The 25,883-nt window shown below is 39.9% G+C and overlaps 1 protein-coding gene and 1 pseudogene across 1 annotated transcript in view; both read left to right on the forward strand.

The window, feature by feature from the left end:
* EML4 (EMAP like 4) overlaps nt 1-25,883 on the forward strand; it is a 173,308-nt gene that overhangs the window by 120,998 nt on the left and 26,427 nt on the right. The window contains 6 exon segments of the mRNA XM_075535194.1: nt 4,622-4,756; nt 4,867-5,002; nt 13,694-13,845; nt 16,569-16,694; nt 16,780-16,911; nt 17,639-17,706. Of these exon segments, the coding sequence (XP_075391309.1) occupies nt 4,622-4,756; nt 4,867-5,002; nt 13,694-13,845; nt 16,569-16,694; nt 16,780-16,911; nt 17,639-17,706 (749 nt within the window).
* LOC142430194 (S-adenosylmethionine decarboxylase proenzyme pseudogene) lies at nt 6,492-7,800 on the forward strand (annotated as a pseudogene).

Consider the following 25,883-nt stretch of genomic DNA (forward strand, 5'->3'; position numbering starts at 1 on the left):
TCAAACCTAATTGTCTTCCCTGTTCCCAAGCCAATTTGTCCTTTCACTCAAATACATCACATCCACCTAGCTGTCAAGTAAGAAACTTGACGATCATGCATGACTGCTTTCCCCTTTCTGCTCATTTCTAGTCAGTCAGTGAGTCCTTTAAACTGTATAATAAATGCCAGTATTAGAATGATTTCCATTACAAGAAGGTGTACAACAACTAAAAGTCACCGGATCAAGATAGAATGCACTGATTTGTGATGCTTATGGAAGAAAAGAATGCCTCTAGAAAGGCATGGGCAGTTTTCCCCTGGGAAAGCTTGATCTGGGGCTAGCTCATTGGCTTCTCAGTCTTTCTGCACATTTTCAGTGAGTTGTGAAGGCGTAGTTCCTTACTGATGAAATGGCATGGGGTCACGTCTAACCACTTCCAGTAGAATTAGTGGGCTCTCCTTCAGCCTCAGGGATTTGATGGTAATATAGACAGACTCTCTCCTTGATAAGTCACAATGATTTGATGGGGTTGATGTGTAAGGTTTTCATTTATGTAAGTTTAAAATTTAGTAAGAACTTCAAAACCTTATTGACAGAAATTAAAGAATACTTTTTTTAAATGGAGGGATATACCGTACGATGTATAGAAGACTACTGTAAAGATATTACTTCTATGCATATTGATATATACATTCAAAAGGGTCAGAATCCCGGCATGTTTTTATAGAAGTTCACAAAACGAATATATAAAAAGGATGAGAATAATCAAGACAATCTTAAAAGATTAAACTTGGAGTACACACCTATTAAATATCAAAACCTGTTTTGCCGTCACAGGCTTAAAGTCATTGTGGTATTGGTGCAAAGAAAGGCAAGTTGCCCCGCAGTGGATGGGAATACAGAAACATGCCTACAAAGCAGTCACTTGATCTTTGACAAAGGGTACACTGTAGTGGCAATGGGAAAGCATAATGTTTGTAGTGGGTTGTGAAGAAGAGTGAGGGAAGACATATGGAGGCTGACCTCCCGCTTCACTAGGAAAATAGAGACTTCACCTCGAAAACAGCCGAGACTCACAGCCATATGTCCTCACCCTCTACCCTACTCTCATCCTCCTCTCGTGCCACCCTCCTGCCCCCAACACTCTCCCTTTTTGCTTGGTTTGATCATTTGTCTCATTGGTCACATAGATGACGTTCACAATTACAGGATTTACCAAGGAAGCTAACAGGTTACAAAATGTAAAGGATAGAGTTCTTTTGTCTGTATTGCCTCTCCTCTGCCATGTTGGCAAAATGGCTATTTCCCAACCACATGATCCTTTGGTTTCTACCCTGCCCAGCAAGTGTTAAGAAGCTTCTTTAGCACGGATAAAAACCCAAAGGGCACCCCACTCTGCAAGGCAGCCTCCTGCCCAAAGGCCCACAGCTTTTCTCATTGCACGGGCAAGGAAGCTGCCACTCTGCCTTACCGTCTTGGGGCTGCTCCTCTGCTCTGCTTCATGGTCTCAGTGTTACAGCCTCTACTGCCTCTGCCCCTGCAGGCAGGAATCGCCCACATGCTCCATTAATAACTTATTTCTTGATGGTAACAGATTCCTCTGTACTTGCTTCTGCGACGGCTCGTTTTCATACTGAGAGGAATGGAGAAACTGATCACTCCCTTCCTTAGAGCCCCTTATACCTTATTTGCCGCATTTTTTCTATCCAATCATTTGGTGAAGAATTGCAAAGATTTTGTGTAGAAGAGCCATACCAAGTAATTTCACTTCAGATCCTCATATAGGGTGGGGTGGGGGGTTACCATTGCCCCTCCCTCCTGATCATTCACAAAAATTCCTTTTTAGGTGGGCTGTGGATCTGAGTGTGAAAGGTAAAAGCAACACTTTCAGAAAAACTAGGGGCGGAACATCTTCCTTGGCCCATTGTTTCACTAAGACCTGGAGACTAGGGGCAGGGAGAGGGAATAAACTCTACTGAGAAGCTCCTCTACCAAAAGACATGCATCGGCAGCATGAGGGAATATTTACAGTGCATGTTTCAAATAAAAGATTCATACTCAGAGTGGCATGGAAAACCTGTCTATGTCAATTAGAACAAAAACAAGATGGTCCAACTTTTTTAAGTCAATGTCAAAAAACAGTTCACAAAACTGTGTGTTTCAGATGCTTAAGTAAATAAAGAGGCCTTCAATCTCATAAGTTATCAAGAAAAATTAAAGCCATAGTGAGATGCCAGTATGTCTTCCCCTTATATATGAAAGACAAAAGGACAAAGGTTGCTGAAAATATAAGACAGTGTTTGCCTCTTACACTGCTACGGGGCACGTAAATTGGTGTGGCCATTTTCAAAATGGTCTGGCAAATGACCTATTAAAGCTGAGCACATGCAGACACACTGACCTATCAGTTCTGCTCCTAGGTACACATACATGCAAATATACAAGTACATGTGCAAGTATGTGTTCACCAAAGGCTGATGGTAGCACTGTGTAGAATAATAAAAAATTAAAAGGAAAACCTACCCTAAGGCCTACCAACAAGAGAATGGATGTCAATAATGTGTTTGTACGGAAGAATGCTGTGTAGCAGTTAAAATGAGCAAGTAATAACATGAGTAGAACACGTGTTGAGAAAATAATTCAGACATGAAAGGATACGTTATTCTATGGTTCCATTTAAATAAAACAGGTCCAAAGAATCACTGGTGCTCGAAGTCAGGAGGGTGTGTACAGTGTACTTGAGTGAAGAGTTAAACATGAAAAAAACATATCCTGTAAGAGACAACCGTAACCAACGTGGCCCAATTTTGTAGATAACTTCAGTTTGTATCTTGTGTGTCTTTTCTTTAGCACCACAGGTATGTATACTAGGAATATTTGTAATTAGTTTTATGACCCTTGATTATCTCAGTTTAGCTTAAATTTAGTGGTTAAAGAAGTTTTTGTACAGGTTGAAAACTAATACTGGATAAATCACTTTTTAAAAGCAGGCGTCATCCTAGAAGAGCAGTGATGGCTGTTTTTGCTTTGGGATTAACACATTGTCTTTAGTTTTACTTAGACCTGTGAAGTGTATTAAGTTTCATATTAATCGACATGAGAATTATGTAACACGTGCAAAAAGATGTTTTACTCTTCTTTCACCTTAGAGCCTGAACTAAAAGGGAGAAAAGCATGCAGATTAGATTTCATTCTTTGGGTTCTGTTAATATGTTGACATAAGGTCCTGAACCTAAATAGTAGTACTAAAAAATGTAACGTTTACAGAAAGGTTGATGGTCCCAGAGAAGAAAATATTCGATCAACCACTTCTCGTGTCCCTTTTTTCAATGTGAGAACATCAAATGTCTTTCTTTAGCTTGTTTTGTTTATAAACTACCATGTTGGCTTGCACTGAGGAAATACTTCCATCCACATAGGTTCTTTATTGCCAGGTTTAAAATACAGACGTTAGTAAATGATCTGCAGGATCTGCAGCTAGCAGCAAACAGCTTTACAGGCATGTCGCTTTCCCTTCGAGGAAGTTTTGAGTACATGGTTTTACCATCAATTACCAATTTAGTAAGAATTCAATTATGACTTACTAAAATATTGTTTTAAAAATAAAATCTTCAATCCAAATAGATTCAGTGAAAAACTTTTTTTTCCGTTTCTTTGTCTGTCTTCCTTTTTCACTGAAAATCTTTACATTTTATTTTAAAGAAAGAGGACATAAAATCTCTCACATTTTTAATGCTTGTCAGAAATATGAATCTCTACATTTCAGTATACTTTTTCCTTAACTGATAGGAAATTAATATAGTCAACAGTTGTAATTTGTATCCATGTTTCCTAGTATAATAATTACAACTACATATCATGAAAGTGAGATAAAAGCATAAAGACATCAAATTGATGTCATTCAGAAAAATCTAGGTCTTTTAAGGAAAATAGATCCTAAGGGAGTTTTCTTTCTTACTTTTTTTTTTTTTAAATAACTAATCCTTTTATTGGGAGCTCTTACAGAAAAACATAACATTCCTTAGTTCAATCACATCAAGAAGTAATGTAAAATTGGTGTCACAATCAGTTTCAAAACTTTTTCTTCTAAAACTCCTTGATATCAAATCCCCTTTATCCTTTCCCTCACCTTACCCGCCCCCCCCAGGAACCCTTAATATTTTTATTATATTTTTCCTAGAATAGTTGGTTGTTTTTGTTTTGCCGTATCTTACACAATCTAATATATCCATTCACGTACGATTCTGGGTTCAGTCCCAAGTGGGGGTTATGCAGTCATCAGTGTTATCCGCTCCCTCTCTTCCCCCATCTTCCTGTACCCTCTGGAAACCATTACTCTTGTTATTGTTTTGGAGGGTTGTGTATCTTGGCTTTCATGTACCAAATCTGATGTATACAAATGTACATACACAAATCTAACATGAATAATATGGTAAAAATGGATGAAAACTATTAGTAAGGAGAGGAAATATAAAGAACTAGAGGGCAGTTATGTGGTTCATACTACACTCTGGCTTTATCATCAGTAAGGGTATTTTCTTAAAAACTTTTTTCTGCCTTGGAATGTCAGTAGCTGTGATTGGCATTTGGCAGAGATAATGATATGTAGTTACTTAAAGTGTTATTTCTGTTTTCACAGACAACAAATGAGGTTGTTTTGGCTGTGGAGTTCCATCCAACTGATGCAAATACCATAATAACATGTGGCAAATCTCATATTTTTTTTTGGACCTGGAGTGGTAATTCACTCACAAGAAAACAAGGAATTTTTGGGGTAAGAATCACAGTGTTATAACTTCAAGAATGTGAAACTTTAATTTTTTTATCATTTAACTGTAAAATCATCGCACTAAAAGGGAAAACTAAAACTTTGTTTTATTGTAGAAATATGAAAAACCAAAATTTGTGCAGTGCTTAGCATTCTTGGGAAATGGAGATGTTCTCACGGGAGACTCGGGTGGAATCTTGCTTATATGGAGTAAAACTACTGTTGAGCCCACACCTGGGAAGGGACCTAAAGGTACTGTATGCTCATATTAAACTTGTTCCTTCTAATATCAAAGGGTGCTACCGTTTCTTCTGTGTAGAGTAATACAAGAATGTGAGACTCATCAACATCTAACATGCCTTTGATTGTAGGGCTCTTTAGATCTTTATTTTATTTATAATATATTACCTAGTTATTAAGCATAGTCTGTGTCTACACGGAACCAAGTAAGATCATTCAGCATAGTTATCATAAAATAATTAAAGAAGATATGGACATATGTTAATTAAAAATATAATGGTTAATAGAGAGGACATCCTGATCTCTAGTTTTTATAAGCTTTAACAGAAGAGTTGGCTTTTAAGCTAAGCTGTAATGAATGTACAAGACATGGAACTTTGATTCAACTTTTGGAAAAATAAATAAATGCCATCCAAATTATTGTGAATATATTCTGTCATACAAAAATGTTGACAGAAATAAGAGAGGATAGCCTACTTGAGGGAAATACGATTTATTTTTAATTACAATGTTTTATATATAAAATTTATCATATATACTAAACTATTGAAAACTCCCAAAAGGATCAAAGCTAGAACTTTTCTGAGTCATCCACAAGAATTCTTAAAGCTGAATGAGGCTGTGGAAGACAGACCTCTGGGGACTTAGGTCCCTTTGACTGTAACCATGGTTAGATGACTAGAAAGGAGTGCAGCTTAGAAAGAAACGTTAATAAGAGAGAATTCTTTTTTTGGAGCCACTGAACAATTGAGTTTCTAGAAGTAAACTGTGTTAGGAAGGTCCAAAAAAGTAAGACAAAAGGAAGATCATCAGTTTGGGTAGTTTACAATTTTAATAGAACATTCAGAACCTGGGACAGACAAGGATAGAATGGCCACTTTCAAATGGGGAATTTTGAGACCCAAAATTGAAAAATAGAGTTGTTGGCAGAGTTAGTCCGTGCTCTTTTCAGGGATGTCTAAAACCTGAAAGTACAGTAGGAAGAGCCCATGGAAAAATGAATAAAGAGTGAATGAGTGGAGCATCAAAGATAAGGTATTCCATGCAAAAAGTAATAGCCTACATTGAGTTCTTAGCCGAGAACTTCAGAGGGCTGAGATACTCTATTGATAAAGGATAGAGACCAGGCTGAATATCATTGCTCCCATTAAAAGCAACATCTGTTTAAAAAAAAGATTTATTCTTTATATAACACTAGTATACAGAATTGATGCATTCAAATTGTGGTTCAAAAAATAATATATTGTGGACTAAAAAAATGAATAATCTTAGTAAAAAGATATCCAGCGCTTACACAGTATGGCCACCAACATTAGCTAGTGCTCGCTCTACTCTCTGTAACGGGGAAATGGCGGACTACAAGAGACTGAACTGTGTCTGCCTCTATTTCCAACAGACTCATGTTCAACTTTTGCTCACACACACACACAAAAAGGCCGGGAACATTTTATTAATCCTTTTTTTTTTTAATGTTATATAAAATTATAGGGAAAAAAAAGGAACCCGAACTTTAAACACACCTGGAACAGTCCGCAGCGGCAGAAGAGATTTAATTTAGTTGATTTCGTGTGGTTGTTGGTTGGTTGCTAGTCTCACGGGGATGGAAACTGCAGTTTCTTGATGAACTGAGAAGCTCCTGGAGGTCTGGTTCTCCTGGCAGCAGCCCGATGCAAACCAAGGCTCTGGGGTTCTCACACCATCCCAAGGTCCGAGTGGGACAGACTTTTGAAGGATGTGCAATGTTCAATCACAAGTGTGACAGAAACTGGCAAGCAGGAAGCTTATGTACTCAGTGAGAGCGCATGTTTGTCTCCCAGAGACGCTTCATTTTGAAGACAGGTAGTCCGCCCCCTTCCTGAAAGCACTGGTCCCTGTGGAAGCTTGCTAGGGACCACAGTGGGTTTGGCTCCATTCAAAGCTGTTTTTTTTTTTCTCGTAAGAGTTTCATGAAGACTTCTCACCAAGGGGATCCATACCGGAATTTCCAGGGGAAATAGAGTTTCTTAATGCAATTTTCCCAAATGGAGCAGCGTATTGTATGGGACGTATGAATTCTGACTGTTGGTACTTACATACTCTGGATTTCCCAGAGAGTCTAGTAACCAGCCAGCCATATCAAACCCTGGACATTCTGATGTGTGAGCTTGACCCACCAGTTATGGACCAGTTCTCTATGAAAGATTGTGTTCTGCAAAGGATGTCACTCGTGAGAGTGGAATTCGTGACCTGATACCAGGTTCTGTCATTGATGCTACACGGTTCAATCCTTGTGGGTATTCAGTGAATGGAATGAAATCGGATGGAACTTACTGGACTATTCACATCACTCCAGAACCAGAAATTTCTTATGTTAGCTTTGAAACAAACCTCCTCTGATGACCTGATCGGGAAAATTGTGGGAGTCTTCAAGCCAGGAAAATGTATGACCACCCTGTTTGTAAATCAGTCCTAAATGTCACACCGGGCCTTCTTCGCCCCAGAAGATTGAAAGTTTTAAACGTCTTGATTGCCAGAGTGCTATGTTCAGTGATGACAACTTTGTTTTTACCAGTTTTGCGAAGACACAGCAACAGCAGCAGAGTTGATAAATACAAAGACAAAATGCAAAAAGAACACACATAGAAGCAGGTGGCGGCTGCTTTCTAGATACTGATCCCGGGGCCGTGCTTTCTGTAGCCACCGCCTTCTAGTTGCAGAAAGCCCTAGATGTAACCAGAGTGTCATCATTTTGAATTGTATGCATTATAATAACAAGTTAGATGAATGCTCTCTTCTGTGTTTAAGTATTGTATGCCACTCTTGCTGTGAAAGTGAAGTGCATGTAGAAAAAAACCTGTTACTGTGTGAAACTACAACACCTGTGGAAACAATTCAGTTTGGTGTATGCACAGTATAGCATTTCTCCAGGCACCACCCAAAATGCCCCGCAGACAAAGCTTTCGTCCCCTGTAGGTGTTGGCCTCAGCCAAACCATCTGGGACTGTTCTATTCAGTCGCTACCAGAAGTGTACGTCGAGTTACCTCCCGTGTCTAGCATACACTCTGAATGAAGCTCACTGAAACCAATTTCTACTTCAGACAGATTTTTTTTTCAATTAAAGTTTTTCTTTTAAAAAAATAATAAAAAGATATCCAGAGTGTTCTTTAAAAGTGAGGGTGGCAAGGCTGTGGCTTGCTTCCTTTGGACATGTCAGCAGGAAAGACCAATCCTTAGTAAAGGACATCATAGCTGGTAAGATGGAGGGTTGGTGAAGACCAGGGAGATGCTTAGTGAGGTGGATTGACATGCTCACAGCAATGGCATAGGGCTAGTAAATGTTTCATTCTGATGCGCAGAAGGTCACCATGGATCGCCTCATGGACATCTAACAACAATCGTTATATATCACATGATCAGAATCCAGATGACTTCAGAATTGTTAATAATTATGGTTGGGATCTAGCTCAAACCTTTGCTTTGTCTACTTAAAGTGGAATTATTCTAGTAAATGAATAGAAAGCCAACCTAAAAAGTTACTGCCATTGAGTGGATTCTTACCCATAGTGGCCCTGTTGTTAGGCATTTCCAAGGCTGTAAATAAGTCTTTATGGGAGCATAGAGCTTCATCTCCAGCCAACCAGCTGGTGGCTTTGAACCCTTAACCTGTTACTGGTCCCAGATTTACCCAATGGGGCCATTAGGGCACCTTTTATAAAAGGCAAAGACCTACAAATTTAGAGACAGTAGTTCCTAATAGGATTAAAGTCACCCTTTCAATTTGCTAAGCATATGTCCAAGAATCTTTTTATAACAGATACTGAATCTGCTCTTTTCTCAACAAAGTTAACACTTCGAGGGCTGGTCTTCCCCTGGGTTTGCAGTGAGAAGGCTGATGGCAGAGTGAGTAGCACGTGCTCGAATGGGAGAGGAAGGAAACAAGAACAAACTCAACGGCAGTCTCTTGATCTTTGTCCTTTCTCACTACGCTCACCTTTCCCAGCCTTGCCACCAGATCTTAGCGATCATTCCGTGCATCCTAAATACAGCTCAGGTGTTTTCTCAGGAATTCCTCCCCGAGTCTCAGCCTCATTCCAATACACAGGTCTACCTTGCCCTTGTCTTTGAAAGATGAAAAAATTGGAGGGAGACCATTGGTCAACCCTCTTTTTCCGTACTCTTTAAGAATAATAAACCTTTGGGAGGAATGTCCAGAGTACTGTGACTTATCTTCAAAGTAGAAGGTGCTTAGAGGAAAAGAGAAGGGGATGATGCAGAACCAGCCTGGAGCTTGAACAGCACATCCAAATTGTTCTCCACCACCCAATCCCCGGCACCCTACACACACCCAAATAAGCCCTCGTGTCTGCCTCTGTGGAGTGCCTGGATCAGGCCATGGAAGTCGCCCTCCGTGATTTACGAGGAAGGAAATCCTGTCCCTTGCCCAGAAGGAAAGGCCTTATTTACATGTCAGACTTCCTAGATAGACTTCCCCAGGATGAGCACAGTGTTTGTTATTCGGTACTGACGGTTTGAAAATTGCTTGTTTAACATGTTATTAAGGAAATGACCTTAGAGATCTCAGCTTGGGTTTCTGTGTAGCACTGTTTTCACTAAAATGTGGAATTAAAATGTAGCATCATAGTTATTTTATGATTGTGTCAATTCTAATACTGAAATTTTTAGGACATACCATAGATCACATTAGTGCTTCCCTGATCCACCTGGATGTCTAGGTTTAGCAGTTGAATTGTCTAAATTTTCAGAACTTAAAAAGAAACCATCATTTCTGGTCCAACACTTATTCAGTTCTTGGCCTTGCATTTCAGTCTCTGTCATTAGGTGTAGGTTCAGAACTTACCTATGAAAAAGATGGTGGTGGGTTGAGAGTTTTTCGGCAGGGTGGGTAGGAAATTTAAAGCCAAGAAGAAAAATGTGTGGTCAGCAACATCTCCCCCTTTCCCATTTCTCTTAGCTGGGCCCATTTGTTCAGTGTCAGAAATGCCGGGCACAACATAGGATCTCAGAACAGTGGCTAGTAAGTTATGGACATAGCATGACACTGAGCAGTATTTGGGTGTAACTGTACTCTTTCATTAGCCTTACGGTTTGTGGTGAGTTGAGAGAAGAAAGTCAGATTGTCTTTATTTTGATTTTTATCTGAGAAACTTGTGGCTTTGCTTCTGTGCAGAGAAAATCTGTATATAGCACATACAGGAAACAGGAAGCATAACCTTATAAACTGCTGGTCGCATGAAATGGTCTGTGTTATCCTCTGCTGTACAGCAACCCTATTATGGGCAAACTTGCTGAGAACTTTGTTTTCTCTGCTTGGGGCATACTTTCTGTAAGTACGACTGGGAAGCATCTGGTTGGTGAATACAAAGAGACATGTGCAAACCCAGAGCAGAAAAGAGACCCTAACATTGCATTTGTAAATGTTTGCTAAGAATTTCAGTACAGTGATCCAGTTTGCATCTTCTCAAGTGTGACTTTTTTACATGTGGGGCCATTTTATTGACCAGATTTTGTACATACGATGGTATCATGTCTGAGAAAATGATTTTTTTAATGGTAGCTACATAACTCCAAAGCTAGTCTTGTTATTTAGCAAAGAGGAAATAAAACTTTTTAATGCCTCCTAAATGTAAAAGAACCAAAATATCCAAATAATTTTTTAAAGAGGGAGTGCTTATTGTTTTACTTTCTGTGTAGTTCAAACTTTTTAATATATGAAAAATGCATAATATTTTAGATTGCGTGCAAACGAGTCACAATGCTGCCATTAAAATAGTCACCATTCTTAAGCCTTTGCCACGTTCCTCTAAGGAACAAATTGGCACCGACATTGTACGTGCTCTTCACATAATTAGCGTGGGTGCGTTTGCTCAGACTGTAAAGTAAATTTCAAAGTCTCTCACATTTAATTATATAGTTAAGCAGGCCTACAAAGCCCTCCAAATATTTTTTTTATTTTTGCAGGCAAGATATACTTGCTTGATATAGTAACTAGGTTTCAGTTGGAGATAAAAAGGGGGGATTTGCAATTAAGCATGGGTGGACTTCACAATTAAGCCTGGAGGTACAATAAGCTTTTAAATTCAAGGGTAATTATTTTTCTTGGCAAACATTTCAAACATTGTTTGACTTAAACTGGAATGCCAATAATACAAGTCCCTGAGAGAGAAATCTTTGACTATAAATCTACTTTCTAGGTAAATACTATCTTTTTAAAAAAACTGATTTATTTAAAGTTGAAGCATAGAATTCTTTAACTAAATTACTATCAGGTTCTCTGTAGGAGAAAGCTTTCTGGGAGGTGGGATCTGGATGTAGGAAATCTCACTAAGTTGAAGCATAGAATTCTTTAACTAAATTGCTATCAGGCTCTCTGTAGGAGAAAGCTTTCTGGGCAGTGGGATCTGGATGTAGGAAATCTCACTAAGTTGATCGTTAATTTTTTTAAATCATTATTTTGGGGGCTTGTACAATTCTTAACAATCCATATATCCATCCATTGTGGCAAACACATTTGTACATTTGTTGCCCTTGATGTCACCTTCTCATTTTTCCCATTCCTCCCTACCCCCTCCCTCATGAATCCTTAATAAGTTATAAATTATAATTATTTTGTCGTGCCATCCCTCTCTTTAGTCATCCCTAATTCCTTAGTGAGGCCTCTCAGAACTTGGAACTCGAGATTATTGGGTTTAGTAGGGATGTGTCAAGGATTATAGCTGACTCTGTTAAAGCAAAAAAAAATTATTGTAGCAAGAGAACAACTCAAAGCAGGGTAGTACTTAGGATTCACCAAATACTCCCATTTTCTGAGATGAAAAGGAGCTTTCTGTAGGGAAAAGTGGGGGAGGGCGCGCCTGACAATCATCACGAGGATTCATAAGAATGCATGTTGTTAGAAGACAATAACAGATTGAGGTGGTACACGGTTAGTTGATGTATTTCCTGAAGGAAGAGGCCTTGGAGCCAGTTTGACGATGTAAAAGGATAAGTCAAAGTATTGCTGCTAGTAACCCAGTTCATACATGCTTAAGTTTATTTCAAACAAAACATGTTTAAACAGGCCTCCTGATCAGTGTTCTGTTGTAGACAAGTCTTTTCTCAGGAGTACACTTGTCTTAGTCTCCTCAACGTGACTTCAAAATAAGGATACTTTTGTGCCATAGGGGGGATGTGTACTTGATGGAGGGGCTGGGGAGTGTCTTGAGGTCAAGGCAGATATTCTCATTTCCAACAAAACTCACATCTTCCCAAATCATTGAAGCTTTGCAAGAAGTTTATAGGAATCCTGCATCCACAAAACAACAGTTTTGTTTTTAATAGTTTTATTGACACATACTTTGCAAATCAATCACATTCAGATTTGTACAATCATCACCATAAAATCAATTTCAGAACACTTTCGTCTTGTACTCCTTGCTGTTAGCTCCCCATTTCTCCCTATCATCCCCTGCCATGGCCCTGGGCAATTATCAATCCAGTTACTGTCTCTAAAGATCTCCTATCCTGGATTTCATATACAGAAAACCATACAAAACACAGGGAGTAAGCAAACAAAAATCCCCCCAAACAATTACTAGACAAAACGGGAAAACCTCAATCAAAAAAAAATGCAGAAAGTATTAAAAATTGAAACAACTTTAAAATTATTCCAAAGGGAGATCAAGTGATAGGTTACTTTATATTTTAACTTAACTATATCTGCCATAATGGACTTTACACTGCTCTCTCTCTCTGATAGCAACCCCCCCCTCTCCCAACTGTGGTCAGAGAGGATTCACAGGAGACTGATCCCTGTGGGGTCCCAGCTAATGCATTTTGGGATTCCACTGCCATCCATAACCTTTTGCAAACCGGGTGTTCACAATTTAAGCTCTGGTACCATTCCCTCCTTTGGATTTGGGTTTTATTGTTTATAATCCTTGGATCATACAGGCTGGTGTGCTTTTTCCATGTGGACTTAGTTGACCCCTCACATAGATGGCTGCTTGTTTGAAGACAAGCCTTGAAGACCCAGACACTATTCTTTCTGGTAGCTTGACCAAAGTGGGGATTGGTGATGGGGCAAAACTTTCGGTAACATCCACTATGGCAGAGCCAGCCTAACAGATTAATACAAAGTCATGGGAGGGTGCATTAAATTAGTGAATATGGTATTCTTGGCCACCATTCATTGATCACCTTCAAAGCAAGAAATCTGAACCAAAGTCAGTGACCACTATATCCATCATCTGGGCATAGCAGCCTTTTGCTTCTCATATTAGGGCATTTCAACCTTAAGACCGCAGAAATATGTCGGTCCTTAGGTTTCAAATAAGTATTTTTATGCATTTTTTCCTGATGGAAAACTGTTCCTCTTAGTTTACCACCTCCAGAAATGCAATCGCTTTCCAACTGAGACACACACACCTCTTCCCCACCCCACCCCATCTTGACTCGAATTTCCAATAAGTTGTACTCTTGTCATTTGGGATGAGCTGACCACAATGTTGGGGTTTTCTGTTCTCGTATTTTGTATTTGTCTGAAGTCTTGAACTTCAGTAACGGCCTTGCACATGACTTGGTAAAATTTGATTGTTGACTGTTGAGTCAGATGAGCCTTTTGCTTACTCACTTAGTATTTCTATTAACGTTTTCTTCTGAGAGACACTAAAGTCTAATGGAAAATGTCATCACTTGTATTTTTATTTTTGTACTTTTGAAATTAGGTGTCTATCAAATCAGCAAGCAAATCAAAGCTCACGATGGCAGTGTGTTCACACTCTGTCAGATGAGGAGTGGGATGTTGTTAACCGGAGGAGGGAAAGACAGGAAAATCATTCTGTGGGATCACGATCTGAATCCTGAGCGAGAAATAGAGGTAAGGATGGATGGGAACAGAAATGTAAATACAGTTAGCCGACCTGAAAGCAACTTACACTTTTCTGGGAGAAGATAGTCCGTCTCAGATTGGTTTTCAGTAGTCCCGAAATGTATATGCCTACAAAGCTAAGCTCCAGCAGACAGTCTTTCAAGTACTATATCCAAACCTAAGGAGCCCTGGTGGCATAGTGGATTGTGGGTTGACAAGCACAAGGTCAGCAATTCAAACCTACCAGCTGCTCCAATGGAGAAAGATGAGGTTTTCTGTCCCCCTACAGATTTACAGCCTCAGAAACTCAAGGGAGCCAGTCACACTGTCCTGTGGAGTTACTATGAGTCAGAATGGAACAAAGTAGAAACTGCCCCATAGTGTTTTCTTGGCTGCAGTCTTGCAGAAGCAGACTGTTATGTCCTTATCCTGCCATCCACTGGGCAGGTTTGAACTGACCATCTTTTTTACCTAGCAGCTAAGTCCTTAGTCACCTGTGTCACCAGGACTACCTATCTGCTACTTGCTCAGGGGAGGTTTGCTGATTGAATTGAGTTCTCAGAAGATGAAATGATTAAGACTCTTCCTTTACACCAGTGGTTCTTAAAACAATAACAAACCTTGTATTTTTGTGTGTGTGGTTTAGATTTTGAGTTTCTGTGCAGTGTTTTTTCTACGCACTATGTGCTTCTCAGGCAAATATTTTCAAAGAAGAGGGTCCTAATAGTACTTACCTTGGACTTTACTTCCAAGTAAATGGAAAATAATGTGTTGTTTTATTATAACTTAAATTCATAGTAGAAATTCTACTTCCTTTACTGTTTCTTTTCATAACATTAGCTAGCCACATGATCTAGTTGAAACCTTCCTTGCCCATTTCTGACATAAAGTTAGGGTATTTTTTAAATCAAGTCTTGGTGCTTTTAGGAATCATTCGGGATCTAATTTCACAAGTGAGAAAGAATTGCATTATTTTAGAACGAGCCATTCTTTGGGCTCACTATCATATCAATCCAGCATGCGCCAGGTGTGCACCATGGATGAAAATGGATGAATGAGATTCGTTTCCCAAGGAGTCATACTAGTGACAGTTACACTTTACAGTGTTCTGGATTTTTAATCATTTTATTAGGGGCTCATACAACTCTTTTCACAATCTGTACATTTGTGTCCAGCACATTCGTACATATGTTGCCATCATCATTCTCAAAACACCTGCTTTCCTCTTGAGCCCTTGGTATCAACTCATTTTTCCCCTCCCTCCCCGCTCCCCCTTTCCCCTGAACCCTTGATAATTTATTAATAATTATTATTTTATCATATTTCAGTGTTTTTTTATTGTTTAGTTGTCAAAGAAATTTCAAGTTTTTATTTTTGTCCTTAAGAATAGTCAAAAGTAAATAGAAGTTATTTTTTTTATTACCTGCATACTACAAGTAAAGAAATTTGCCTTATGTTAAACAAATTACCCAAAGTAACAAATAGTAACAAAACCAGACCACATTCTTTTTTTTTTTTTTTCATTTTTTTCTCTTTTCTTCTTTTACATTTTATTAGGGACTCATACAACTCTTATCACCGTCCATACATATACATACATCAATTGTATAAAGCCAGACCACATTCTTTACTTGATCTCATAGATCATTAATTCTTGTTTTCCTATTCCTATCCCTTTCATATTAAGAATATATGAAAAATAAAATTTCAAATTGAAAAAAAAAAAAAAGAGGACCTGATGCAAAGGGCTTAAGTGGAGAGTAAATGCTTTGAGAATGATTGGGGCAGGGAATGTGCGGATGTGCTTTATACAATTGATGTATGTATATGTATGGATTGTGATAAGAGTTGTATGAGCCCCTAATAAAATGTAAAAAAAGAAAAGGAAAAAAATGATTAGGGCAAAGACTGTACAGATGTGCTTTATACAATTGATGTATGTATATATATGGATTGTGATAAGAGTTGTATGAGCCCATAATAAAAAAATTTTTTTATTTCAAATTGATAGAAGCAAAGAATATTGATCATTTTTATAAGTTTCGTGTAATAACACTCAATTATGTGAGCATGGGTTCAAAATAAAGTAGGGTTGATTTAAGATTACTCTATTGTTTTACCATGCTTAATAGGGTAGAAGGTCTGTGAAAAGTGGAAGACAAGATGCACTGGCACAGTGGCTGCAGCAATGCTCCAAAATAATAATTGTGTGGATGGTGCATGACCGGCTGTGTTGTGTTGTGTTGGATAACATAGGGTTGTTGTGAGTTAGAACTGACTTGACTGTACCTAGTAATGATAACAACTATGAGTTTACGATCTGGATTGTAAACTCCCATTTATTACTTCGCAATTGCTTACAGAGAAGTGCCTGGGTGGTGTTCACAATCACGACAAAGTTTGGTAACTGATAGGTTGGAGGTTCAACTCCATCCAGAAATTCTTGAAGAAAGGCCTGGTGATCTGATTCCAACATCTCTGCCATGGACAGCTCCCGGAGCCCAGCCCTCCAGGAGTCAGAACTGGCGCATCGCAACTGGTGTGATGACTTACAGATGTACACTAGTGTGCGGGTCACCATTGGTGCCTTCTGATGTGTGTAGAGGTAGCCAAGGGAGGGTGTAGCAGCAGGCAGTGTTTCATTCTGTTTGCTGTAGGGTCACTGAGTCCGAACGGACTCTTAACACAGCAACAGTGGCTGTATGGTGAATTCACAGATTTATTGTTTCTAGGTTCCTGATCAGTATGGAACAATCAGAGCTGTAGCAGAAGGAAAAGCAGATCAATTTTTAGTGGGCACATCACGGAACTTTATTTTACGGGGAACCTTTAATGATGGCTTCCAAATAGAAGTACAGGTGAGCTGTGTGATTTTAATAATTAACGCAATGTTTTTGATGGTGCCTTTTGTCTCTGATAACCACCGGTGTGTTTTCTTTTCAGGGTCACACAGATGAGCTCTGGGGTCTTGCCACACATCCCTTCAAAGATCTGCTCTTGACTTGTGCTCAGGACAGGCAGGTGTGCATGTGGGACTCGATGGAGCACAGGCTGGAGTGGAGCCGACTCCTGGATGTGAGTGCAGCAGATGCGAAGGGGAGCCCCATTGAACACTCCTAAACTGGTAGTCGGGAGCAGCAAAGGAAACTAGATTCAGCCTTGACTTAACTACACGTTTCATATGGTTCTCGTTAATGAAGGGGGTGGGAGGGAGAAGGAAGTGTGTAGTCTCGAAGTGTGGTGCAAACCCATTTTAAAGAAGTAAAGTCACAGGGTGAAAGCTCAGGTTTTCTCTCCGTGTGAGTCATGAATATTATAAAGACTTCACACTCATCCGGCTCTCGATGCTGTGGAATTACCTGGCCTCTGGTGGTGGTGCAGTTCGCATTAGTCCCAGCTGCTCACTAACACACTCTAGTTCCTGTCTGCCATGTGAGCCGGGCTCTTACTGTGTTCTCTCCTGTCCCGCCCCCAGAACACCTGTTCTAGCCCAGAGGTGTGTGTGAGCTCTTTTTAGACTCTACAAAGGGCTGTTTGTTGTTACTATGCTTTTTATTGTTCCACCGCCTCACGTAAGGTTGTCCTTTCGCCTCCCTCTCTGCCAGCATATTGCTCGTATTCCCTTCCTGCTCTGATGTTCTCTTCCTCTGATCTCCATGTGCTGTTTACCACTGGCTACCGTAATGATTGAAATTTCTCGGTTATATGAAACCCATTATTCTCACATGTTTTTGCCACTATTCGCGTAGATCTAGGGAGACTTTCCGATGGACTCCCCAACAGCTGTCTGTCTCTCTTCTAGGAACCAGGACACTGTGCAGATTTCCATCCAAGTGGCACAGTGGTGGCCATAGGAACGCACTCAGGCAGGTAGGGTCTTGAAGGGAACTGTGAGCTGAGTAATCTGAAGTGGTGGGATGTTGAAACTGTTACGTAGGAATATTCTCACGCTGATGTGGAGAATTCTCTCTCCTAAGGGGCACGCTGATGTGCTTGCGGCTCTAGTCTGTCTTATGGACTCAGCCAGTCAGTAGTAATTTATTAAGCTCCTCCTGTTGTGAGCATTCAGGATACTTAGGGAACAAAATGAAAATTCTTGCCCTTGCTGATTTTATGTTTTAGTGGGGGTGGGGGTGAGGGAGACAGATTTTAAAATACATTGGAATAACTGTCAGAAAATGATAATGAGCTGTGGAGGGAGGGGCAGTAGAGTTTAGGATTGGGAGGGAGATACAGATTTAACAGGGTGGTTGGGATAGGCCTATTGAGAAGGTAATAACTAGAGACTTGACACTTGTGAAATTAAGGAAATACCAGAAAATTCTGTAATGTTTTATGTAGTGAAGAGAATTGATGTTAAATATAACCCAACTGAGCTTTTTGTAGTTGTTTATGCTGTAGCTTTTGTCATCCATTCCTTTTCGAATGCGCTACACAGATGGATAATTAAAGGTATATTTTCTGACATCCTTATTGGCCTGTCCTGCAGCCCTCTTGAGTTACCTTGCCAAGGTTATTCAGTAATGTATATTTAGAGTGTTGAGGCCTGCTTATTGCCTCTGCTAGTTAGTAGCTTCCATCACACAAAAAAATTTAATTTCTTGTTTAAGGAATCCAGGGAATATTACAAAGTCAGTTTTTCCAAAGTTAAACCCTATAGAAAGTGTGGAATGTTGATTTATAATGGAGAGCAACTATGGGAGATACCCTCTTCTGGATTTTTTTTTTAAAACATGGCCTTAATGTTTTAAATCGTTGAATATATTTAACTAAACAGCACATGCATACACAATTTGGTCATTTAGAGATTTTTTGCAATAAGTTTTTCCTTTAGCTGATGGGACAAAAATTAACCCCTCTGGTGTGTCAAACATATTCAAATTCTTTCTCACATGTAGTGCTTTCAAAATATTTCAGAATCATAGGAAAACAACTTTGAATGTTTAACTGGATATGCTATTTACGCAGTTTTGAAATATATAGATTTTAGAGTTTGCCTAGGAGAGCAATTGATTATCATTTATGATTGCGTGTCATTTAATATTCCAGACTTCTCCAAAACTATAAAAGTAGACACAGTAATACACAATGTGTGCTGATCAGGCCAGGTTTTACACAATCACATAGATCTTTGTAACCGCAGGCCAACTGTGGCAGCTGAGCAGATCTCACAAATGCAGAGGCCCTTGTATCCGTAAAAGCAGCCAGGTATTGAGCACCTGATGTCAGTCTTTCATCTGCAGTGTTTCTAATCTCAGCAAGACCCCAACCAAATGTTTGTACACACCTCTGTACCACAGAGAGGAAACCAAGATCCACAGATTTTCAGTCATTTATACTTGAAGTCAAGATTCTATGCGATTCCGAAGCCTCTCTCTGTTACTACATTACTACTCCTTACGAAGTGTTTTATGACGTTGATGGCATTACTCAAAATGTCATAAGGCAGGCTTCCCTTTGAAGATTTAGTCTTTGGCTGCTTTACTTTCATAGCATTCACTGCAGTGATGGCATACACTGAGCGACTGCTGGAGGGGTGTGTCCACAATTTGGTTGGATAGATGTACGTGCAAGGGCGCATGCATACATACACAGGACTCTAATGCTTAATGGAAAACTGATCAGATTTAAACTCAATTGCAGTTACTTTCTAATGTGGCAGAGAACTAACTCCTCATTAACAAACTAAAAATGAAGCCAAGTTTTACTTTTGAGAGTTGTAACTGGAAAATACTTTTTAAGTGAGACTTATGGAACAACTAATGAGAGGTGATGGGTGTGAAGTCAGGAATTGCATAGCATTTAAAGAAGATGTGCTTGTTGGTGTAAATATTTTATGGAAACTCGACCTTTGGTTTGAGATCTGGTTAGGTTGTGTTGTTCTTGGAGAGCTTTCTCACTTGTTTTTATTTGGTCTTGGATCAGCAGATACCTGGTTCTGTTGTCTAATGATGGGAATTATCTTGCCTGGAGGCCTGAGAAAAGACACGCCTAAGGCAAAATTTTTATTTTTAAATTCTACATAAATCAACACATGTCCGAATTGTATATGGTCCAGATAACAGTGATTAGCAAAAGTTTTAAACTTGTCCATATCTAGAATTCTTCTTATAACCAAGAGCGAATGGTTATTGTAAAATAAGGTATGTTAAATACATTTCTTTAGAAAAGGACCTATGTTTGGTGAGGATCCTTGAAAACGAGGCAACCAGTAATGAAATGGATTGGGAGAAGAGCCACCAAAAATTCTCGGTCGTAGCAGCGTCGCGGAGATGACACAGGCTGGACAGCAGTTCATTCTCTTAGTTTATAAAGATGTCCTGAGGGAGAGCCAGCTTCACAGCAAAAAGAATTTTGTTAGCACGCTAATATTCACATACTAAGGATTTTTAAGAATAGCTTATTGAGATACGCTTCCCATATCATGCAATTAAAGTACTATTTTAATTTCTGTGGTGGTCATGATGGCCGTAAGATTGAGCTAACATCATCACAAACTTGCATCGCCCTAAATTTTACCACATTTTCATCACCCTAGGAAGAAAACCTATGCTCCTCAGCTGTTGCTCTCCACCCTCCCATCACGATCCCACCATTCCCCACCCAGCCCTAACCAGCTAATCTAGTTCATGTTTCTTTGGATTTGCTTATTCTGGACATTTCATGTAAATAAAAGCATAATGTGATCTTTGTGAACAGCCCCACTCACTTAGCATATTGATTTCAGGGTTCGTCTATGACAGCGATTCTCAACCTGTGGGCCATGCATGACCCCTTTCACAGGGGTCACCAGATTCATAACAGTAGCAAAATTTCAGTGATGAAGTAGCAACAAAATCTATAGTTGGGGTCGCCACAACATGAGGCACTGAATTAAAGGGTCACGGCATTGGGAAGGTTGAGAACCGCTGGTCTGTGGCATAGCATCTACTGGTTAGTACTCCATTTCTTTTTGTTGCCATCGTAAGCAGTTGGTTGACATTGGCATTGTTTCCCCTTTCTAGCTCATGAGTACTGCTGCTATGAACATTTGTATACAAAGTTTTGGTGGGTGGTTTTTATTTTTGTGTGAGATCTGGGTGAAAGCTTACACGGAGCAAATTGGCTTTCTGTTCCACACTGTGTGCCTGTTTTGTTTTGTGACCGTGATGACAGTGCCTCAGCGTGGGACAGCATTCTGCCTCTGCCCACTTCTTCCATGAGTTTGCCATGTCCCTTGTCCTTCTCTCCTGTCCCTGCCTGCCTTCTGAGCTTTGTCCCTGCACGGTTGCTCCCCTTTAGGTCTCCTGTGGCTGTTTATTCCAGGGCAGTAGTTCTCAACCTTCCTAATGCCGCGACCCTTTAATACAGTTCCTTTAATACACGTTATAGTGTCTTTGTGAACTGTGTTAGGACAGTTGACCTTGACATAGCTCAAGACTATGGTCCTGAGTCCCCCAGGTCCAGTGGCTAATTTCCTCAAGGTGTTTGGTTATGGCTAAGGAGTTTTCATGAATACATTTACAATATTCCCGTATACATTTGTGGCACATAGAAATATATAAATATATGTTTTAAGGTAGAATGGCCAGGTTTTTTAGTAACTTCTTAACCTTTTGAGGAACTGCCAAATTGTGTTCCAAAGCAACTGCCTCACTTTACAATCCCACCAGCCAGGCAGGAGGCTGCTGAGTCCTCTGCCTGCTCACCGGCACTCCTTGTCATTTGTGTTTTGATGAAAGCCCTCCCTGTGAGTATGATTTCCTAATTTGCATTTCCTGCTGGTTAATAAACTGAGCCCTTTTCCCCATGTGCTTTGTTCATCTTTGAAGAAGTGCCTACTTAAATCTCTCACCATTTTGCCTTTCTCTTGGGTTGTAGGGTTATTCCCGTGTTCTACCGTGAAGCCAGTCAGAGTGTGAGGTCAGGGCTGCTGTGTTTTTCTGAATCTCACAGATTTTCGGTCTTTGACCATTCACAGTGTCTGAATGTTCCCGTGGATAGATTTTTGCATTATGAAGACGTTATTATAGGTACAAATTCCTCTCAGGTATATGATCATAAGTGTGCTCTCTCGTTTTTGCTTTCTTGGCGGTATCGGTGCTACACGAAAGTTCCCATTTTGATGATGTTGCTTTTTGTTTTTCTTTTGGCAGCTTAGCTAAGAAACTCGGAATCTTAAGAGATTTACCCTTAACACTATGTGTTGTAATAAGAGTGTTGAAATTCTCGTGTATATATATTTTAAGTTTCTTTTATTTTATAGCTGTGAGGTTGGGGTCCAACCTCGGGTTTTTTGGGGGGGGAGTTGCACAGATATATCTAATTGCCCCATTTTTTATTTGAAAAGGCTATTCTTTTCCCTGTTGAACTGTCTTAACATCCTTGCCAAAAACCAACATGCCCATATGATATATATGGACTACATTTGACCTGTCATGTTGTTCCTCTGATCAGTATGTCTGACCTCAGGAAGTGTGAGTCCTCCACCCTTGTTCTTCATTATTGATTTTTGCTGTTCTAATCTCTTGAGCTTCCACATGAATGTTAAGGTGAATTGGTGGATTTCTATAAAGAAGGCCACTGGAATTCTGAGAGGGAATTATATTGAATCTATAGATCAGTTTGGGGAATGTTACTATTTTGATATTACCTTTTATTTAGATACTCAATTTCTTTAACGGTGTCTTGGAGTTTTCCGAGTACGAGTCTTACACTGAGTAAGCACGCAGATTATTCTCTTTGATGCTGCTGCCCACTGCTGCCTAAGGCGCTAAGGAGGCACATCTTCTCAATGCTCCTATAGATGGAACCATTTTATTAATTTCACTTTGAAATGGTTATTGCAAAAGGTATATTGAAATATAGTTAATTTTTGTATCATGCAACTTTGCTGAACTCATTTATTAGTTCTGATGATTTTTATTGTATTCCTTAGAACAGTCTATATATAAAATCATGTAAATTTTCCCATAGAGATTATTTTACTTTCTCCTCTCCAATCTGGATGCTTTTATTTATTTTTCTTGCTTGATTTTCCTGGCTAGAACCTTCAGTAAAATGTTAAGTACAAGTGATAAGAATGAGCATCCTTGACTTTTCCCAAGCTTAGGGGGAAAATATTCGTTTTCAACTATTTAGCATAATGTTGGTAGGCACCATCAAGTCAGTTCCCATTAATAGTGGCCCTGTGTATAAGGACATCATGTTTGGGAGAGGATCAGCAGACATTAGACCTTCAGGTAGTTTGCTACATCACTGGCCTCAAACAAGGACAGTTGTGAGGCTGGCCCAGACTGGTCCCGTCTAATAACCTGTCCAGAGTTTGTGAGACAAAGGTTTGCCAGCCTTGCTCTCAAGGATCATTTTGGCTGTACTTCTTCCCAGATAGATTTGTTCATTCCTCTGGTGGTCTGTGGAATACCCTACACACTTCACCAGCACCAGAAAAGCGTGAATTCTCCTTTTGGTCTTCCATTTGCTTGTCTAGCTTTCACATGCATATGAGGCAATTGAACATTCTGTGACTTGGGCCAGGTGCACCTTAGTCCTCAAAATGACATCCTTGCTTTATAACACTTCAAGAAAGGCTTTCGAAAAAGATTTGCCCCACCCCCACCCCATGCTGTATGTCATTGATTTTTTTCACTATGGCTTCTTTGTGTGTGGCTTGTGGATTCAGTAAAATGAAATCCTTGACAGCATCAGCGTTTTCTGAATTTATAATGATGTTGCTTATTGGGCCAATTGAGGATTTTTGTTTATTTTATGCTAAGTTGTAATCCATCAGTAAGTGTTGCAGGATCTCTTCCCTTTCAGTGAGCAAGGTTGTGTTGTCTACATATTGTAGATTGTCATTGAGCCCTCGCCAGTCCTGATTCCCAGTTCTTCTTTAGCAGCCTTCTCAGATTATTTGCTTGGAATACATATCGAGTAACTGGTGAAAGGCCACAGCTCTGAGGCCCACTGCTCCTGATCTGAAACCACCACGCACCAGCCTCCTTCCTTCTGCTCCGATCACCGCCTCTCACTGTATATTCAGGCTCTGCATGCACATGGGCGAGTATTTTGGATTCCTATTCTTCACAGCATGCTCCATAACTTGATGTGACCTAGAGCCGTATGCCTCAGTGTAGCATAATGATAGCTGTGAGTTTTTCAGTAGTTCCTTTGTAATATTGAGGAAGTTTCCTTCAACTCCTAGTCAAATAAGGGTTTATAATCAAGAAAGCATGGTGGATTTTGTCAAGTACCTTTTCTGTTCTTTTGAGATGATCGTATGGTTTTTGTCCTTTAGTCTGTTGAGATGGAGTTTTACGTTAATTGATTTTCAGGTGGCAAATCAGCCTGGCATCTCTGGAGTAAATCTTACTTAGTCACAGTGGATAAACTGTTTCTTTGTTCCTGGATTCTGCTTGCTAGTATTTTGTTGAGGGATTTTTTTTTTATCTCTGTGCATAAGGGGAGATTAGTCTGTAGTTTGTTAGAGTTCATCTGGCTTTGGCATATTGGCGTGAAGAATTTCTTATAAGGAGAGTATGTTTTCCATTAAAATGAAGATATAATTCTTACAAATAGATTTAAAATGGATACACCGTCAAACTCCCTCCCGTTGAGTCCATTCTGACTCATAGTGACCCTTTCTTCAAGCACAAAGTGAGAGTGCTTTAGGGGAGTAGAAAGCCAGTCCTTTGTCCTGAGGAGCGGCTGGTCGGTTAAACTGCTGACCTCACAATCAGCATCCCAACGTGTAGCCCCCTGTGCCACCCGGTTCCTAAGATAGAAATCATTGGTTACATCTTCACAGTTTATCCAGAACGCTGTCTGTACGCACTTCTACTTCTAGAACAATATGGTGTTAAGAGAGAGAGAGACATACTGATTTTCTGTTGTTGTTAGGTGCCATCGAGTAGGTTCCGACCCATAGGGGCCTTGTGCACAGCACAATGAGACACCGCCCAGCCCTGCACCATCTGCACGGTTGGTCTTGTGCTTGAGTCCGTTGTTGCAGCTACCATGTCCATTCATTTCATCGAGTGCCTGCCTTGCTTTAACTGCCCCCTCGATAGAATAGTTCCATAACACAGGGCTGGTAAGGGGAGTAGGCAGGCCAGGGAGAGACTTCAAAGAAACCCCCCAGTTTCTGGTCTACAGTGATAATGTCAGTGGCAGCTTTGACAAGAAAGCAAGCTGAGAAGATTAATGTAGTGGGTGAGAAGGTAAAGAATTTAATGCAGGTTTAGACTTGGAGCCACAGTGTCCTGGGCCAGCCTGCATGCCTTTAATGGACTCAGCTGAACTCAGGGTTTCATGGTTACTCCAGCCTTGGACAAGCCAGCACTGAGCAGGGCAAAGCCAGAATTAGGACCAGGCCTCCAGGTGGGCCCAGCATTTCCCATCTTCATGCATGTTACTGGGTTTTTTTAATTGTGTCTATTTTTTTAAATTCAGGTGAATGCCTTTAAAAGGATATTTTTTAAAAGACATTTTTCCCTCTAGTATAAATAGAAAATTCTTATTATCTGCCATAAATAGAATGTGAAATAAAATAGGACAGAAACTAAGTACTGGTTTTACATTCCATGACTATAAAAATTCTGAATCTAAGAAATGCTCCTTCTGTTTAATAGGGGAGATGTCAAAGACATCTAACTAGAAGGGAATCACTTTTAATATTAACTTAATGAGTTTATTTTCCAGAGTACACCATGTATTTGAGCTCAGTCAGCCCAAGTCTACCTGGATTCTTCCTTAGTCCATCTCTCCTTCACTGAACAACTGCTGTGGTGAACCTGAACTTATAAAGTGCTGTAGTGGATGCAGTGAGCAGTCCAAAGAAATAGACATGGGCTGTCCCCCAAGTGGATGATAGCCTAATCAGTTACTACATAAAAATAATGAAAGGCATTTCATGGTAGTAGATTAGTCATCGGAGTCCCTGGGTGCACAGTGGCTAAGTGCTGGCCTACTGACAAAAAGTTGTCAGTTCAAACCCAGAGGTACCTTAGAAGTAAGGTCTGGCGATCTACTTCCAAACAGCAGCCACAGCCTTGAAAACTCTATGGAGC

The sequence above is a fragment of the Tenrec ecaudatus genome, chromosome 17, assembly GCF_050624435.1.
Source record: "Tenrec ecaudatus isolate mTenEca1 chromosome 17, mTenEca1.hap1, whole genome shotgun sequence".
Taxonomy (NCBI): Eukaryota; Metazoa; Chordata; class Mammalia; order Afrosoricida; family Tenrecidae; genus Tenrec; species Tenrec ecaudatus.